The following is a 17403-nucleotide window of genomic DNA, read 5'->3' on the forward strand; positions in this document are numbered from 1 at the left end:
AATCATGAGACCCATTAATTTGACTCACTCAAAATCAAATATCCCTCAGAGATGGAAGAACCTCAACAAATCCTCACCAGTTTTTTTCCCCTGTTTCTTCTTATAAATGCCTAAACATATAGAAAAATCTCTAGATATTTACAGACCCAGTTACACAAACATAAGCTGCATTTTTGCCACGTATTTCCTAGGGATCACTGTTGTGTAGCACTCCAACCCTTGAACAAGCCAATAAGAATCAGATATTGAATTCCAACATCTAAAGGATGCCTGAATACTGCCTTATAGTTGTCTTCACAAATTAAAAGAGTTTTCAACTATATGACACTCCAACGCATTGGAGGAAAAGATCTTTCTCATAAGACAACAATATTTCTGGAGACAGAGAAGAAACAGTCTTTTAGAAAGAACCTAGAAATACATGGGTATTTGCACTTGGCAACTGTTGTAAGAAAGACAATAAACTTTCAGCTGTTGTGAGTACAAATACAAGCCCCTTCATAGAATGACCCAGCTCTCACAGTATGGTACGCTTAAAAATTTCCATATTAAAAAAAGTGGAAGGCCTTCTTAAATCAAACCTGCATTAGCTGAGAGTTCCAAATTATTGCAGTCCATCACTAAGTAAGACAAAAATATTTTAAAAAGAAAATTCACCCATTTTACACAAGATTTTACAATTAACAAGCAGTACAGGGGCTTTCTCAGATCAATATATTGCATTCAGATTACTAAAAAAAGGGTCTCACAACAATGTAATTAGACCTAAAAATGCCCTCTTGGCTGTTGCACTGCTTTCGGCTGGGATACAGTTACATTTCTTCATAGTAGCTAGCATGGGGCTATGTTTTAGATTTGTGATGAAAACAGTGTAGATAATACAAGGATGTTTTAGTTATTGCTGAACAGTGCTCACAGCATCAAGGCCTTTTCTGCTCTTCACACCGCCCCACCAGTGAGCAGGCTGGGGGTGCACAAGAAGTTGGGAGGGGACACAGCCAGGACAACTGACCCCAACTGACCAAAAGTACATCCAATACCTCATGACATCACACTCAGCAATAAAAGTTCAGGGAAGAAGGAGGAATGCGAAAACATTTGGGGGTATGGCATTTGTCTTTCCAAGCACTCATTATGTGTGATGGAGCCCTGCTTTCCTAGGGATGGCTGAACACCTGCCTGCTGGTGGGAAGTAGTGAATGAATTCCCAATTTTGCTTTGCTTGCATGTGCAGCTTTTGCTTTGCCTATTAAACTGTTTTATCTCAACCCATGAGGTTTCTCAGTTTTACCCTTCCGATTCTCTCCCACATCCCACCGTGGAGGGGGAGCAAACGAGCAGCTGCGTGGTGCTTAGCTGCCTACTGCCACACAAATCAAAGGCCTCAGCTCAGAATCTGAGTTCACTCATGCATGGGTCTAGCTCTTTTTCAGTCCTAAAGACATTATTTTTTTATTCACAATTGCACAGCACCATATACATTTGACAGCTAGCGCTTGCCTTGCTTTCTCATGAACTGGACACAGACTGAGGAAAAAAGCAGCTACAAATTAAAGCTAAGGAACACTGAGTGGAGCTCAACATTCTGTACAAAGAGACAGCTTTTTTGGCCACCACTTTTATCACCAAGAACAATCCAGAGACTTGCTTCAGACACACAGAAGAATGAAAGTATATTTCTACCAGATCAACACGACTGAAGTAGGAATCAAGAACTACTATATGACTCGTAACCAGGACTTTCTAGATATATTTAAAAAACTATGGCCTAACTGAACGACATTCTTTGCTTATTTTGTCTTACTTTGTATATCTTCATCAGTAATAAAACAATTGACAAGATCATGTATGTTCTTCTTTGTATCACCTTCAGTAAAACTGTATTACCTCTGTGTTTTTCTTCCCTAATTTCCTTAGCCTTTCATTCCATTCTTCTTTATCCCTGAGAAACTGATTGTACTCCTTGTTTCTTTCAAGCCGTAGTTTCTCCTAAAACAGGCATTGAAAAGGGCATCATAATTTTGCACTTTTGAGAAGTAGCTTTTAACTTCATCGAACTGCAGTATGAAATGAATACATGTAAGCTGTGTGCTTGCCCTCCCCCTTCTTTGTGACATATAAATAAATAGGGCTTGAATTGCTTTGAGGTTTTTGTTCATTCTTGAATATAGTACTTTCTCTTAATCTGAAACCTGTAAGAAGAAGTCACCTTCTTGGGCATGAAGTCTAGCCTGCGATAACACTATTGTATATCAAGTTCCATCTAAAAACCAGTTACGTTTCCTCCTGCCAAATTTATTCCAAAATTGTTCCAAAGCCTCACTCCTTCGACAATTAGAAACCACCTTCAAATTTACAATCTGAATGTATTTACAGATGACTTTTAAACATATGATTTTTTTGTGTGTGTAAAGGTTAGTTGCGACTTGCCCCACTCATAATTAAAACAAGAAAACAAATATATGTACAGACAAGATGTGTTTTAGGATTATAGCTGATAGCTTAGGATATAACTTGAACTGTCAAATTCTAACAGGTAGTTAAGCTGACTGCAAAATGAGTCAAAAGCACAAAGAATGCAAGGAAAAGTAAGAAAACCAAGATCTATCCACCTTGTCCTAGCTGCTTTTGCAAGGTGACAATATTTAGAACGAGCTTGCTCAGGTTATATTTTGTACAAGGAGACAGCTTTTTTGGCCACCACTTTTAGGGAATACAGGAATTTTACATCAACAGCCTAATAATATAACATGAAATAAAATAATAATATAATATGAAATACAAAAGTCTCCAGGTAAAGTAAACTCTAATTTGCATTATTTCCTGATATTAGTACTTTATGTTTAAAGCATGGGACATCTCTTATACTGCCTCATTCCAACCATCACATAAACAAAAAAAGTGAATTAGATTACAATATTACAAATCATGCTCTTCTCCACTGCAGTATTTTCCAATAAAAAAAGCAAAAGGTATTAAAAAATCTGAATGTTATATATGAATTTACTTTCCCATGAACAAATTCCAAACAAAAATGATTTATATCTCAATCATCATGGAAATACCAGCTTAGTGATAGTTCTGCAAAAGAAACCAATGCTCCCCCAAACTGATTTTTTTTTCCCAGAATTTGTGTCTATCGGTTTTCTGACAGTGACAATACAAAACCTGCAGACAGCTATGAAAGCCGCCTGAGGGGTATTTTCCAAAGCTGAGAAACTAGCATTGTCATTAACAGGCGGCAAAACACTCAGCAGAAAATTCAATGTGCTGTGTGACTGCACATTTTACCTAATAGAGGAACACAAAATGCAAATGTTAACCTCTAAACATTATCTGCCCAGAGGCTAAGTGTTTAGCAGGGCAAAGTGTGACATCTTCTGGCAGCTTTTAGGTTCTACAATAGCAATAAATAAATGGGTAAAAAGGATACAATATTGCACTTGTACAGAAAATCTCAACAAATGTTGAGCTGCTACGATACAAAACCAACAATGATCAAGCATGTTTCCAGTCCAGATACGTCTTTAATTTCCACAGAATTAATCAACGATACTTTATCTTTCACTGATAAGTCCTTTCCCCTCCCTGGGCATTTCATTCTTCCCACCTCCCTTTTTTTTAAACACTAGTGTAATTTGGAGTTTTGGGCTTTTTCATAACAGCAATTTTTTATTTGAGTTCTCACCTGGCTCCTCATATGGTCAAACATTATTGACAGCACAAGAGAGGCAGAAAGCATAAGTAAGCCCAGCACGGGCAAGACCAACACATTCCATAGCCAAAGTCTTGCACCAGATTACAGTGACAGCACGGCCCCAAGCACAGAGCAACAATGCAACTCTGTGGCAACATAGGTTAAAAAAACAAAAACAAATAAAACCTCCAAGAGCGTAACAGTCCACTCCTCCTCCAGCAACAGTTTCTCTTTCTGCCTTGCATCTCCACCGGGGTTTGACCCATCCTAATAACCAACCAGTAGTGTTTGTTGAGTCATCAAAAATATTTGCTAAATTACAACGTTTCTGCTGATTCAACTTCCTGGATCAATTTACAAGCAAACGTAAGAAAGGAACTGGAAATATAAGGCCAACAGTGTGAGGACGGGAGGAGAAGTAACTCCTGTAGGACTGATTTAAGCTTTCACAGAATCATACTATGCATCAGAGGAATGGACGAGAGGTTAAGAAAATCCACACGTGCGTGTTGCATATTCATATTCTAACCTCCATGAACCTACAATAGCAGAGAGAGACTGTTATGGCTGGTATCTTTCTCCAACATATGAAAGCAAGACCATAAACTGATAAGAAACCTCAGGGAGATCAAAGGGGCTAGCTAAACACAGAGAGAGAACGTGTACTTCTTTCACAAAACACATTAGTATTGCACTCTCAAAGAAAGATTGGAAATTGGGAATATTCCTGTATTAACAGCAGGCAATACATGAAATATCAGATCAACTTTTATTTAGATTCCTGGATTTATCTGTTCAAAAACAAAAATAATCACATGAGGATAAGCAGGTAGGTTACGCATACGCAAAGACACCAAAACAAATTGTGTACAGCAGAAAGCACACTTCCTTTAGTTCTGATAGGAACTGACAAGAATATCGCCGTAGAAACAACTACAAGCAAATATGTTTAAAGTTATCCCCAAGATGCATTAAGAAGAGCATTAAATTAAAAAAGTGTATATATATATATCAGAGAAAACAGTGTTCTTTATTAGATCAATATTTATCGCTGAACAAAACCCAAGCACAGCCACTAGAGCTCCTGAACACACCAAGTGCCCTGCAGGTGTGAATTAGAAGTAGAAAACCTCAAATTGGTATCAGTATAGAATTACACATCTAATTATCTATAAATTAAGAGTACAGGTAATGTAGGATTAAAAATTTAAAAACAAAAACAAAATTTGAAGACTTTTCTGAAAATTATTCTAATGACGACCTCAAAAAGTGTTCATTTGTAAACAGTGTAAAAAAAACCCAACCGAATTAAAAAAAAAAAGAAGTAAATTTTCCACAACAGTTTAAACATCCAGGTTCATTTTCAAGTTATACACCACTTACTTAATTTCCTCCAGATATTTACCTTGGCAGACCTTCGCTCATCAATAGGAAGAGATAATCCCTGAGTATATGGATCTACTTCACCAGTAGTCAGATAATTTTTCTACATTAAAAAAAATGAAAATCATTCAATACATTTTTAAATACCAAATCTTACTTGCTAAATAGTCGCTAGGAATTATATTTTCTGAAATAAATATGATCAATTTAATGAAATCAAGACTGAAGACAACCTTCACATTTTGAAAATGCAGGATGTTCTTCAAACACACAAATGAAGTGAAGGAATGCAGAAAGAAAAGGGCTTTGTCAAGCTTTAAACTTAAGTTTGAAAGTGCTTGTCACTTCTTCCCTGTTACATTATTTCAAGGATTACACAAATTATTCTCTGTATATTAAAAAAAAATTATTCAAAAAACCCCACCATTACCCATTTCTCCCGTAACCAAGTAGTATAAGCACAAGCATCTATGCAAGCATCAGAGGAATTTTCCTAAACACTGCCTTCCTTACGATGAAAAATTGCTTTTTCTCACTGCAGAAAACATCTGTTTACCTCTTATTTTAGCAGACGGAATCCATGCTAACAATAGCACAGTCACCACTCTGCATCTCAACACTGTCTGTTTTCTACAGCAGTCCCCAAACTTTTCAGGATAATGATCCAACACCAAATCCTGCAATTCCTTATGGACCATCAGTCACTTTCAGAACAGAACTTTCCATTGAAAACACATGTTAGCGCTCCATGTAGCTCCCTGGGCCACAGCTCGGGAACAGGGCTGTGTAAAGCATCAGCCTTTCAAACCAAACACCAATGGTGGAACAGGTCCTTAGCTTCCAGGTGTAGTGGCTTCCTCATACATCACTCATCTACTAAAAGCATCCCCAGGCCATTCTTGGTCAATCAACTGTTTTATAAATCCGATTATCTTTAATAACGAGATCACCTATTTGTGTGGTATGGGCTGATGGGGGGAATGGGGTAGATACGGTTTTTCACGAGCATTATTTCCTTTCATTATCTATGTCATAACATAGCTTAAAGGCTTAGAGGCATGTCAACAGGTAAGAGCTGTACCTGGCTCCAGTACAAAAATCACATCATTATGAACTATATTTCACAACTACACATTAAAGGATTTAAGGGTTTTAACAACCCTGTAAATATACAAGCACCGAGACAACTAGATTAATATGGAGAGCTAAGTTATTTTTACTAGAAAAAGTAAATAAACTGTAATCGTCATTATTAAGTAATTATTTTTCACACTTTGAACACGTCTGTAGAGATAAACACTGATCTTAAAGAGGTATTTGCCAAAAAATCAGAAGCTGATACGGAAAATGCATTTCAACATAAGCGAGACTAAACAAGTTATTAACCACATTATCACTATGAGAGCTGCTAAAAGTTGCACTATCTCTTTGTGTGGGAAAAATAAACTAGAGATTGTTATCCTCTCTCTTCCTCAGGCCTTACAAGCTTAATATAGCTACTGTGTACTATATTAAAAAAAAAAACCAAACAATAACACCTTATAAACCTAAATTTGTAAAACTGACGTTCAACTGAGAAAAAAACCCACTAGAATTTAATGTAAAAATTATATTATTTGGGTACTTTGGTGAGAATTATGAAACGTTAAGTTTTAACACAACATTCTAACTTTGGAAATAATCTGAAGGGTAAGATTAAACAAGAAGCAACAATTATATAAGCATCATTTTGGTTAGAGCTTAAGAACCCAGTTAATTCTGCTGTTATTGATATTCAGGAATTCCACTGCATGCTAATATAGTTAATTTGCATCATATGCATGTTATTCAAAGCCCCAGAAAAAACAGAAGGTTGTGTTTCTACCACATTACCTCCCAGTCCTTTACTGAAGTTGCTTAATTTGACCAACCTGGATAGACAGTGTTAAATTTGAAAATTATACATACATCACAGTACAATGACATAAATAATTAAAAATTACTGTAATTGAACAAAGCTTGCAAAAGTGTGCCTCTGGTGTTATTTTTTTCCTCAAAATACTTCACTTCTTGCATTCTGGCCACTAGGTGCCGAATAACTGGTTCTGCTGCTTTCCTAAGCACCACTGATGAGATTTCGCAGTGATAAGGAATAAAAAAGCTCTGACTCTGGTTCCGATGACATATTATAGTATTTCAGAGTTCACTATTCTGTTCCAGCTTTACAAAATATCAAGAAAACAAAAAAATCTGAACTCATAACATCTGTATAACTGATATGCCTTGATGCACATGTCTACTGAAAGAAAAACTTCAGTAGAGTCAGCATTAGACAGCAATAATAGCAATTGCAAAGGAAAAAAGGAAATTAACAAGTGTTTTAAAAACTTAGTAATGGAAAATAATAAATATAAGCAATCATTTTGCACAAAGCAAACAATGCTGCTAATCACAACTAATTACTATAGCATGCACAAACACACAAAGCACAAGAGAGTAATGATTTTTAAAAAAAAAAAAAAAATCAAAGAGCATAAAGCTTTCAAACAAAGCAAAAGGCGACTAATTTGAAGGAAAAAAAAAAAGATATTGCAGGCACCCTACCTTTCTTTTTGCCTGTGAAATACCCTAAAAGTCAGGGAAAAGATACTATTCAAAAAGCGTCTTTCATTCAAAAATTACTTCTTTTCTTAAAGATAATACATTCTTTCATTTTTAAGAACTAAAGATACTGATAATTACCATTTTCAGACAACAGAAATTATTTAGTTCCTGATTTTTTTCCTGTTTGACTAAGAAGGGATACAGAATATTGCCAAGATTATGACATTTCATACATACCACTTCAATTTTAAATTTACTGTGACATTTAATGAATCATGCTAATCAGAACTTCAAAGTTCTTTTCTTTCTAAAACTGAAAACAAGCTGTCAAATGGAGTCACACTAATTATAGGAATATTCTTCCCTGAATTACAGGCCATAGAATATGTAAGTACTTAAGGAAGTAACAGATGATATTTTAAATTCTTAAGCAGAAACTAAGAAAGAAGTAGAGATAAATAAAAGTAGTCAGAATAAAATGTACTAACTAATATGCAGTCTCGTGGCAATGAGATCTGTAGAAGCCTAAAATATATAACCCTTCCTAGTGAGGAAATTTTGAAATTACTTTTACTTGAGTCTTCGAAATCAGACATCATGCATAATTAATGCATTCTCATAAAGATTTTCCACATACTTTATTAATTTTCATTCAATTAAAATGAGAGAGTAATTTGAAAAGACTCACTAAACTCAGGCAACCAGATAAGAAGCTTTACCTGAGAAAGATATCGCCTATAATCTTGTCGAAGTTCCTCTTTGAGTTTATGTTTTTTTCGTTCATATTCTTCTCCAAGAGGTAAACTCAAGCCATAGTCACCTGAAAGTTTAATGCCATTAAATATTATTCTACTATTCTGTATCAGTACAAAGCACATCCTGCAAAAGCTACATCTAGATTTTTATCAGACATCAGCAAGGAAAAATAAGAACTATGCAACCAGCAATTACAAAACTGCTGAAATAAAAAGCACCTTCTCTGTATGTAGTTGGGCGGAAAGCATTCTAGAAAAATGGATTGGTTTTTGGATGTTAGTTGTCCTCTAGTCCTTGTGCTTTTTCTCCCCACTGGAAAAAAATGCAACATAAACTGAATTTCTTTGGATAGTTTGATAAATACATACAATACTTAGGTTATTTTATACTATTTGTTTTGTCAGTTTAAGTTTCAAAGGATCTCCTTTGACTTGTTAGTTTCTAAATTACTATGATATTTTAAGCTGTGCTTATCACACAATAGAAAATATACTTTGCAACTAGAAAGCAACAAGCCATTTGTTTAGCCCGAAGCATGTGAAAAATATGTTGGCTTCCACACAACTAGAAGGAATCTGACCATATGATAATAATAATAATTTTTGTTTCCATCTCAGTGGTTTTAATTGTAGTAGACCCAAAACACACATTTAGTACTTTCCCAAGACTACTGTCTGGTCTCATAACAGTCGCACTCTTAAAATATAATGCTATGCGAGTTGCTTGTTGTTCCTAAAATACATTTTAAAGTACTTCATTAGAAATACCCTCTGCCCCAGAAGCCCACCTCTGCAGGCGCTTTCACCACCATCCACAGAGAGCTAGCGAATCCCACAAAACCACAGAACCAGAGACATAGATTGCAACTGTTTGGGGTTTTTTGTTTCCTTTTGTTTCTCTGACAGTATTTCTACATCTTGTGGTCTATGGATAATGAGGAGCAAGGAGTAAGTGGGAAGAGAGGGATAGTCAAGATTTCCTCTTACATCAGTCCCAATTTATTGCACAGTACATTATTTGACTCCAGTATTTTAAACGTTTAGGGCATTAATCAGTCTAAAGAGTAAAAACAACATTATATAAATGCAGAAAATTGCTAACTTGGGAATCACTCTGCTACTGAAGCAGATATAAGGTTGAAAAATACTTAGTAAAATATACTTATCTGGCTTGGATTGAAATATTTTCAGCTAAATCAGAATGTATCCTCACGAGTCAAAACAAGAGTTAGCCTGCTGAAAGGACGTAATACCTGATTAAATAGGTCATACACTGTTTCAAAACGGATTGCGGAGTTCAACGACTAACCAAAATCTGCATGGGTGCTGCTTCTCCAACCTGTAAGTTACCTTATGTGCAAAATTAGGAGAAAAATAAGTGGGACCTCCTTTAAAAAACAATGTACCGTTTCAACCTGCAAAAGAAGTGTAAGTGTAAAGAGGAATAGAACAGAGGAGAGGAAATCGTTTGTTTCAGGTACCAATAAATGCCTTTTATTTTGGCATGAAATTATTGTTGTATTAACTATAGAAAACCAAGAAAAAAAAAAAATCAAAAGCAACTAACACCTCAGAGTAAAAATTCATTCAGTAACTTCAGAGAAGCCAGTAAAATTCAGTACAGAAAAAAAAATCAGTGAGAATATGCTTTGATTCAAATACGTCAAGTACTCAAACAAAAGAGGGTTTGAAGTTAATTTTATTACAGAAGATCTTTTCTTGGTAACCGGAAAAGCACTGAGATAACAATTATTAGTAGTGATTTAAGAGAAATTTAAAAACTATCTACCTCAAAAACTTACTTTAGGAGGGCCTAGCAGGGCAAAAATACTCCAGTTAACACACAATCACCCTAATTTTGTGTACAATTTGTCTGAATTCTTCCATCACAATAAGAAATATACTTTCTTTTTCATTGGTTTTCTGCTTTTGTTTGTTCTGTGTTTGCTGTATTTATTTGACATTTCACATCGTGTTAATCACATTCAATCACATTGACAACTACTTTTTTTTAGAAAAAGTTAAGATTTTAAATGTATTTTTACATAGAAGTTTGCATGCATTTAGTATGTTGAGTGAGAAATAACCTTAACTTCATTCAGCCTGATTCGCAACACTACTGCTAGAAGTGTAGAACTTAGAACCATAATACTTAGCAGCTACCAAGGAACAAGTCCCTGTCTCGTTTAATCCAAAGGAAATTACACTGATTTAAAGCACCCCACCAGTGAGTAGGCTGGGTGTGCACAAGTCATCGGGACGGGACGCAGCTGGGACAGCTGATCCCAACAGACCAAAGGCATATCGCATACCATACGGTGTCATGCTCAGCAATAAAAATTTAGGCAGGAGGTTGGGGAGGGACCACTGCTCAGGGACTGGCTGGGCATCGGACAGCGGGCGGTGAGCAATTGTTTTCATTTGCATCACTTGTCTTTCTTGGGTTTTATTTCTCTCTCTTTGTTATTTTCCTTTTCATTATTATTATTATATTTCAATTATTAAACTGTTTTTATCTCAACCCATTAATTTTCTCACCTTTACAATTCTCTCCCCCCATCCCGCTGGGGGAAGTGAGCTAACAGCTGTGTGGTGCTTAGTTGCCAGCTGGGGTTAAACCACCACATAGCAATACCTACTTGTTGCTTTTCATTGAAGACCACCTGAATGCCCCTAATCCGTAATACTTCATTATGTCTGTCCCTATATTTAGGTGTCAACAGTTAAGTCCAATTTATAAAAATAAATACAACATGATGTGCTATTATAGCTTTCCAACAAGAGATAAAAGTATTTTAATATTAAAATAGCTTAACTATTATGTAGTGGTCTGTCATAGCCATTGGGATACTTCGTACTGCGTTCTATTTTCTGTATCACACATTCCCACAGCTAACCAAAGAATTATCAACACCAGCACTAACCTGTTGATAAAACTGACAAAAAAAAACATAAAACTGACAAAAATCTGAGGTAGACAGGGATCCTTTTGCAGTAAAGTCCAGATGAAAGATGGAATGCCAAAGCTTTTTCTCCACCCAAATACAACAGGAAAGGACAGATCCTCTATCAAGGACTGACAAGCAGCTTTTTGTTCCCCCCCCCCCCCTTTTTTTTTTTTTTGCATGTTTGTTTTGTTGTTTTGTTGGTGTTTTTAACAGAGCTACCTTTACAAGAAAAAGAAAGTGCTTGGCACATTTTCCTTATTCAAAAAAAAAGGTATAACTACAAAAGAATTACACACAATCCCAAGATGTCTGGAAGACTGAAGAATTGGTATGCACTTGAATCATAATGATAATCTTATAATTAAAAATCCAACGCAGTAATTCCCTTCCAAAAATTCTCAAAGGTAATTAAATGCTACTTAAATCTAGAAGACATCTAAAAAATATATACAATACCTAAAGGACAGTTCTGTTGACTATTTGGAGGTATATTTTCTTTAGCCATGGAGATGAACATTTTGCTACTCTCAGAAGGCTTCTCTGATTCCTTATTCTGAAAACAAAACAAAATGCTTTGCTGTAAGACAAAGTAAAAAAGAAGTATCACATATAAGAATAACATTAATATCATCATTATTAGCACCAGAGAATAGAGAGAATGAAAGTGATGCTGGATTAACACAATAAGCAACTTATACGTTTCACTAGTATTACCAAAAAAATAGTTCTCCTCTATAACACAGGAATTATTAGTTCAATATATTTCAATATACTGAATGTCATGAAATATGTTGACAGTATATATTGTGATTTATGTCATAAACCATATGTCATAACCCACAATTGTTTCATAGTTTACTCATATCCTCTCTGGTTTTTTACAGGGCTGATTTGACGTACTACACCCTGCTTGGAACTATGAAAGAATTACAGGGTATTACAGGGCAAGTTTAAAACACCTGTTCCCTGTAACTACACTTTCACCATACAGCTTAGGACTTTATCGTACTACAGGCTGGAAACATTCTCCTCCTCTTTAAACTTGCTCTGAGCAGAGGAGGCAAAAATAAAGGAAGCCCAACTCCTCACAGCTCCCTAAGAATTAACTTTCTGGAACGAATTAATAAAACTTTCTGGAGAGAATTATTGTAACTAGGTAAAAATACTTATACTACCCACAGAAGGGGAAAGACGAATTCTCATCAAGTTCTGATGAAACAAAAAAGGGAGTGAAAATGCAATATCATAATTGCTCTGAAAAGCTCAAGCTGTTTGGGGCTTTGCAAGTCAAACAACAGACAAATCAAAACTCTGAAAAAAAAAAAAAAAAAAAAAACAAAAACTTCATTTAGTTACCATAACACTTAGCTAGCTTGAATTACTTAGATACAGTTTTTTGCTAGATACTGGCACTATTAAACAACTTAATGGTGATCTGCAAATTATGTAATCTTTATAGCTTTAGAACAAGGTACTAAAAATTTCTAATAGGAAAATTGTGATAAGAACAGATTTTGTTTAACTGACTGGATTAAGTAATTTGCCTTTTATATTTCCTAGTTTCTGCAACAGAAATTGTGATGATATTTATACCTTCCATCCCCATCCCAACACCCAAGCTCTGGCGTGGGCAGAGAGCAGATCCCTGCTAGTCAGCTTCCCTAGGGAGGGGGGAAAGAACAATGATAACAATTTACAAGAGTTTTCCCACTTGTAAAATACAAATGTTACTCTGTGTGCATGGCGGCAAACAGGTTTTTAAAAATCTACATTAATACAGATACAAGTATTTAAGTTAAAAATTACTTTGAATAGACAAAACTTTAATATATACTTTAAGAACAAATAGAGTTTTAAGAGCACAGTAAAAGCAAGCTTAAATCAAGACCCTAGCAATAGAAGTGTTTAAATTCAGGAAAACTATTTAATACTCTTACCCTCATTTCCATGTAAGGTGGATCATTTTCAAGTTCTGCCTTATCTCGTGCCAACTTGGCCTTCTGATCTTCAATAGATTTGTCTAAATCATCCGCCATCATTTCTAAGGTTATAGAAAAGACATAGAACATTGCCTCTACATCAGAACCTCAAAAATTTAAAGCTTAATTACAGTTGCTTAAGACAGTAGTTAAGTAATATTCAAGTTTCTCCCTCAGAACTACATGATGTTTGCTGGGTCAACAAAACACCTGACTCTCCATGGAGGAGATGACTTGATGTTTCACTAGACAGAAAATTCAAAGATTCCAGATTATAAAACTGAAGATATTTCCCTAATCTATTTTTCTAACTTGGGTAAAATTTTGGGGGGGTTGTTTTTTTTTTTAAACTGCAAATCTGCCAATGGCCCTTCACTACACACCAGCACAAGCATATTGTTAGTGAATTATAAAATCAAAATTAGACAACAAAAAAAACTAAACAGGACAAAGGAATTGTCAGGAAAAAAAGGTACAAAAAGTGCAAAATACACTTGGATATATTCGAAAATAAGGACCAAGTCATACAATCAATTCTGTGCTTAACTTACTATCATGAGAAGTCTTAAAAATCATCATGCTTACTCAAAACCAAAAAAATCACAAAAAACAACAAAGCAAAAAAAAAACCCACCAACAAAACCCCCACAAAACACAAAATACATGCATAGTGTTTCTGGAGTTGGAGCCGACAGTGTATCATTACCTCCTGTACCAATAAAATAGCAGAGGCAGTAAAACCAGCCACAATTCTGCAATAATTGCAAGATTGTGGATATCAGGCAGCACTGACTTGCAATCAGACAAGCCACTCATCTGCAAGAAAACCTGTACTGAGGAACAGCTGATTACTTCTGTTCCATAGGTTGTGCATCTTGCCTATTCAACTGAAAGCCCTTCAGAGCAGAAATTTTAGCACCTTATTTGTGCAACTTACTGTATATTGCTGCTCCTAGATAACCTTGTAATAAAAATTAAAGTGATTCAAATTCATGGCAACAGAACTGTACAGACATGAAGGCACACACTCAGACTTTGAATATTCTTTGTTAGGATAGTCTTATCAAAACTAAAAATACTGCAAAGCTTCATATTAAGTAACCATGGAAAGAAGAAAGACAAAAACAAAGAGAATGACTGCATACAAGACTACTCATCCTAATCTCCACTCAGCATTTTCACCAACTCCACTGGAGGAGAAGTTTTGTAAAACCAAGCCTACAGATAAAAAAATCCACGTTATATTCCACACTTAAAGGAAGCATGAAACTGAGAAGAAAATTACGACCCTCAAATCCCTCTAATATTACCCACACAACTTAAGCAATAGGATTGCTTATGCAGGTTCCTAAGCAATCCCATCGCATCTGGTATCTAAACTCAGATTGCACAGCAGTTTTATCGAGGCTAATTCAGTATCTTTCTAAAGCCTACAGACTGTATGAAGTAAACAACAGGCCAACAATAAAAGTATATTAGAAAACACTTTCAGGAAGAGGATCAAAGAATTGAAAACAAAACCAAAAAAAATCACCTCAAAGACCAACAGAATAAGAGACTACATAGGTAAACATAAAATAACATGTCCAGAGAGACTGAGATAAATGCTTACTACAAGAAAGATGAAGAGAAAAAATACCAAAATTCCATCAAATAATTTCAAGTAATTGCATGCTAACTTAAGGAATACATCTACTTGGTGTATTCCTTAAAATGTATTCCTTTAAACTTTTTCTCTTACACTAATGCCATTTTTTGATTCATCATAGAAAATTATAATATTGTTACAAAGGAGGCAGAACTAGGACAATCTATTTACAACTCCTAGTGGTAGTACAGGACAATCTATTCCAAAAATAAATTCCCCCATCTGATTTGTCCTAAATCTTTAATCTCATTAGTTTTGCACACTGACAAAGGATAAAAGAAATCTAACAGAGGGTAAGTTTCCAGCCACTGGTAAATTTTATTTAGCCTATTAGGTTACATAAGAATAACAAAAACCCTTGTTCTGAATGGGTGAAACAACTTGTCATACTAAAGAATTTAAAAGTTGGTCTCATCACCTATCCAGTGCTACATAGCCACAGAGAAGAAAACTAACACACATAAAAGGAGGCACTGTGAGAAGCCTTTCCAAAAGCTCATTGACTGTAACATCTGTCTGTCTTACCTCTATTTACAATAACATTTATAAACTCTAGAACTGTTTCCAAATCAGTCTTGGAATGGTACCAAATCTATTCTGAGAAACAGTATAAGGAAAGGAATATTTGCAGTATATTTTCTATCTAGCACGAAGAACATAATGAATATTCTAGCATCCTGCAGGTCTACCATGTTGCTCAAACGAGCAATATAATAAATCAAAAAACAAAGACAAAACAGTTACAGCTGAACTACACAGGCAATTCAATTCGTGGGAACAAAGCTCACAACTCCAGGCCTTGGAGAACACTAAGACGACTAATGCTACAGCACTGTTGATTCAGCATATCTTTAATACAGCTAAATAGCCAGCAAAAGGGGCCAAATGCCTCTTAGAAAAATAGCTAGACATTTTACATCTTACATCCTTCTGCTTAAGTTGATCATCTTAAAATTTGCACGACTGCAAACTTTATGAGATAAGCAAAGAGTATATTATACTGAAAGAGAGAGAAAAAAAATCAAAAATTTTTAAATATTCTAAGCAAAAGACTGACAATTTGAATGTGATGCATACACTGCTAAGTTCAGAAAATATACCAGTACATAAGCAAAAATCTTACTTAATATTAATCAATTTTATCACCTACTGGATCAAGTGAAGAGATCATGACTAACCACAGTATAACAATACATTTCAATCTGAAAAGAGTGCTACCACAGTCCTTCGATTACACAGTGAACTATCTTGGAGGTGACACACTAAACTCACAGCAAACTGTTAACTTCAAACTGGCTTCATATGACTGCACTAACGTAGTGTGGTAAAGCCTGCCACTATAAAACCACTTCACTTAAATTCAAGACAAAATAATCTATTTGCAGTTTAGCAACGTGCCTGAATGCATTTTGTGCATTTCTAGACACTTGCTATTATTAGTACAAGTGGCAGATTCAAAACATTGCTCCATGGGCACGTGCAGAGAGCAAAAGGGAACGTCAGAACATGCTGTAAACATTTGAAAACCCAAAGATAAGCCATATGCCCCCAAAATTATGAGGTGCAAACAACGTATTTTTCATGATTTTTTGGAAAGCAGAATATTTTGTAAACACTATTTTTAAAAAATGTTTGATAGCATAGATCTATCAGCTCTTCCTGTAGTCCTTGCACCTCTAAATCTTGGATCTATTTGCATTCCCAAAACATTGTATCATTCAAAGTGAAATTCCATTAAATATACTGCTACTATATACTCAACTACTGTCTGAAAATGTCCCGTAAAGAAAATAATATATCGTCTATATTTTTACTTTCAAGATTTTAGTTTTTCATAACCTTTTTTCCCTTTTAAACTGGAAGTTTTCACAAAAGCATTTCTGAATAATTAGTCAGGTAGGTAAGCTTCAACTTAAGCAAATATACAAGGCAATAGGAAGCATACAGATATTCAAGTAAGTCAGTCAAGTTTGAACATGAGATTTTTATTGAATCTATGCCCAAAAAGAGTTAATAATGCATGTCTCTGTATTCAAGATATTCAAAACATCTATGTGCATGTGTATTATGTCAGATGAACTATATCTACCTCTATATTGTGTATCTACTTTATCATCTAAAGTAGTTTACTATGTTCCTTTTTCTTTTCCTTCCCCTATTTGTTCAGGAAAACAGGGCACAAAATTTAAAATCAGCATGTGAAAGTAGACAGATTTCACCTCTTCTGCGCTACCATAATATTAAAATAACATCAGGAAAACTGGCAAAATGGCAATTCCCATCTGTACGAAGCGCAGCAAGGGTGGCAAAGAGGAAAGTGCTTTAAAACAAGCCACTATATATTATGTTTAGTAATTGTACTTACTGATTATATGGTCACATAATTGTGTCATTAAGAAGAGTTTTTCAA

At 35.1% G+C, this 17403-nt stretch overlaps 1 protein-coding gene across 18 annotated transcripts in view; it reads right to left on the bottom strand.

The window, feature by feature from the left end:
- Positions 1–17403, bottom strand: part of CSPP1 (centrosome and spindle pole associated protein 1) — a 65641-nt gene that overhangs the window by 47268 nt on the left and 970 nt on the right. For 8 of the 18 annotated variants that reach the window (XM_054189798.1, XM_054189787.1, XM_054189794.1 and 5 more), the window contains exons 2-8: positions 13304–13407; positions 11823–11919; positions 8383–8483; positions 7664–7687; positions 5103–5183; positions 3884–3964; positions 1888–1989 (exon numbers count right to left, since the gene is read on the bottom strand). In XM_054189798.1, coding sequence (XP_054045773.1) covers positions 1888–1989; positions 3884–3964; positions 5103–5183; positions 7664–7687; positions 8383–8483; positions 11823–11919; positions 13304–13405 — 588 coding nt within the window. In that variant the 5' untranslated portion in view covers positions 13406–13407. Of the gene's footprint in view, positions 1–1887; positions 1990–3883; positions 3965–5102; positions 5184–7663; positions 7688–8382; positions 8484–11822; positions 11920–12959; positions 13028–13303; positions 13408–17403 lie in introns of those variants that run through there. The other 10 variants (XM_054189792.1, XM_054189803.1, XM_054189802.1 and 7 more) reach the window with 7 other exon arrangements.

This window comes from Rissa tridactyla, chromosome 2 (assembly GCF_028500815.1).
Source record: "Rissa tridactyla isolate bRisTri1 chromosome 2, bRisTri1.patW.cur.20221130, whole genome shotgun sequence".
In the NCBI taxonomy this organism is placed as follows: domain Eukaryota; kingdom Metazoa; phylum Chordata; class Aves; order Charadriiformes; family Laridae; genus Rissa; species Rissa tridactyla.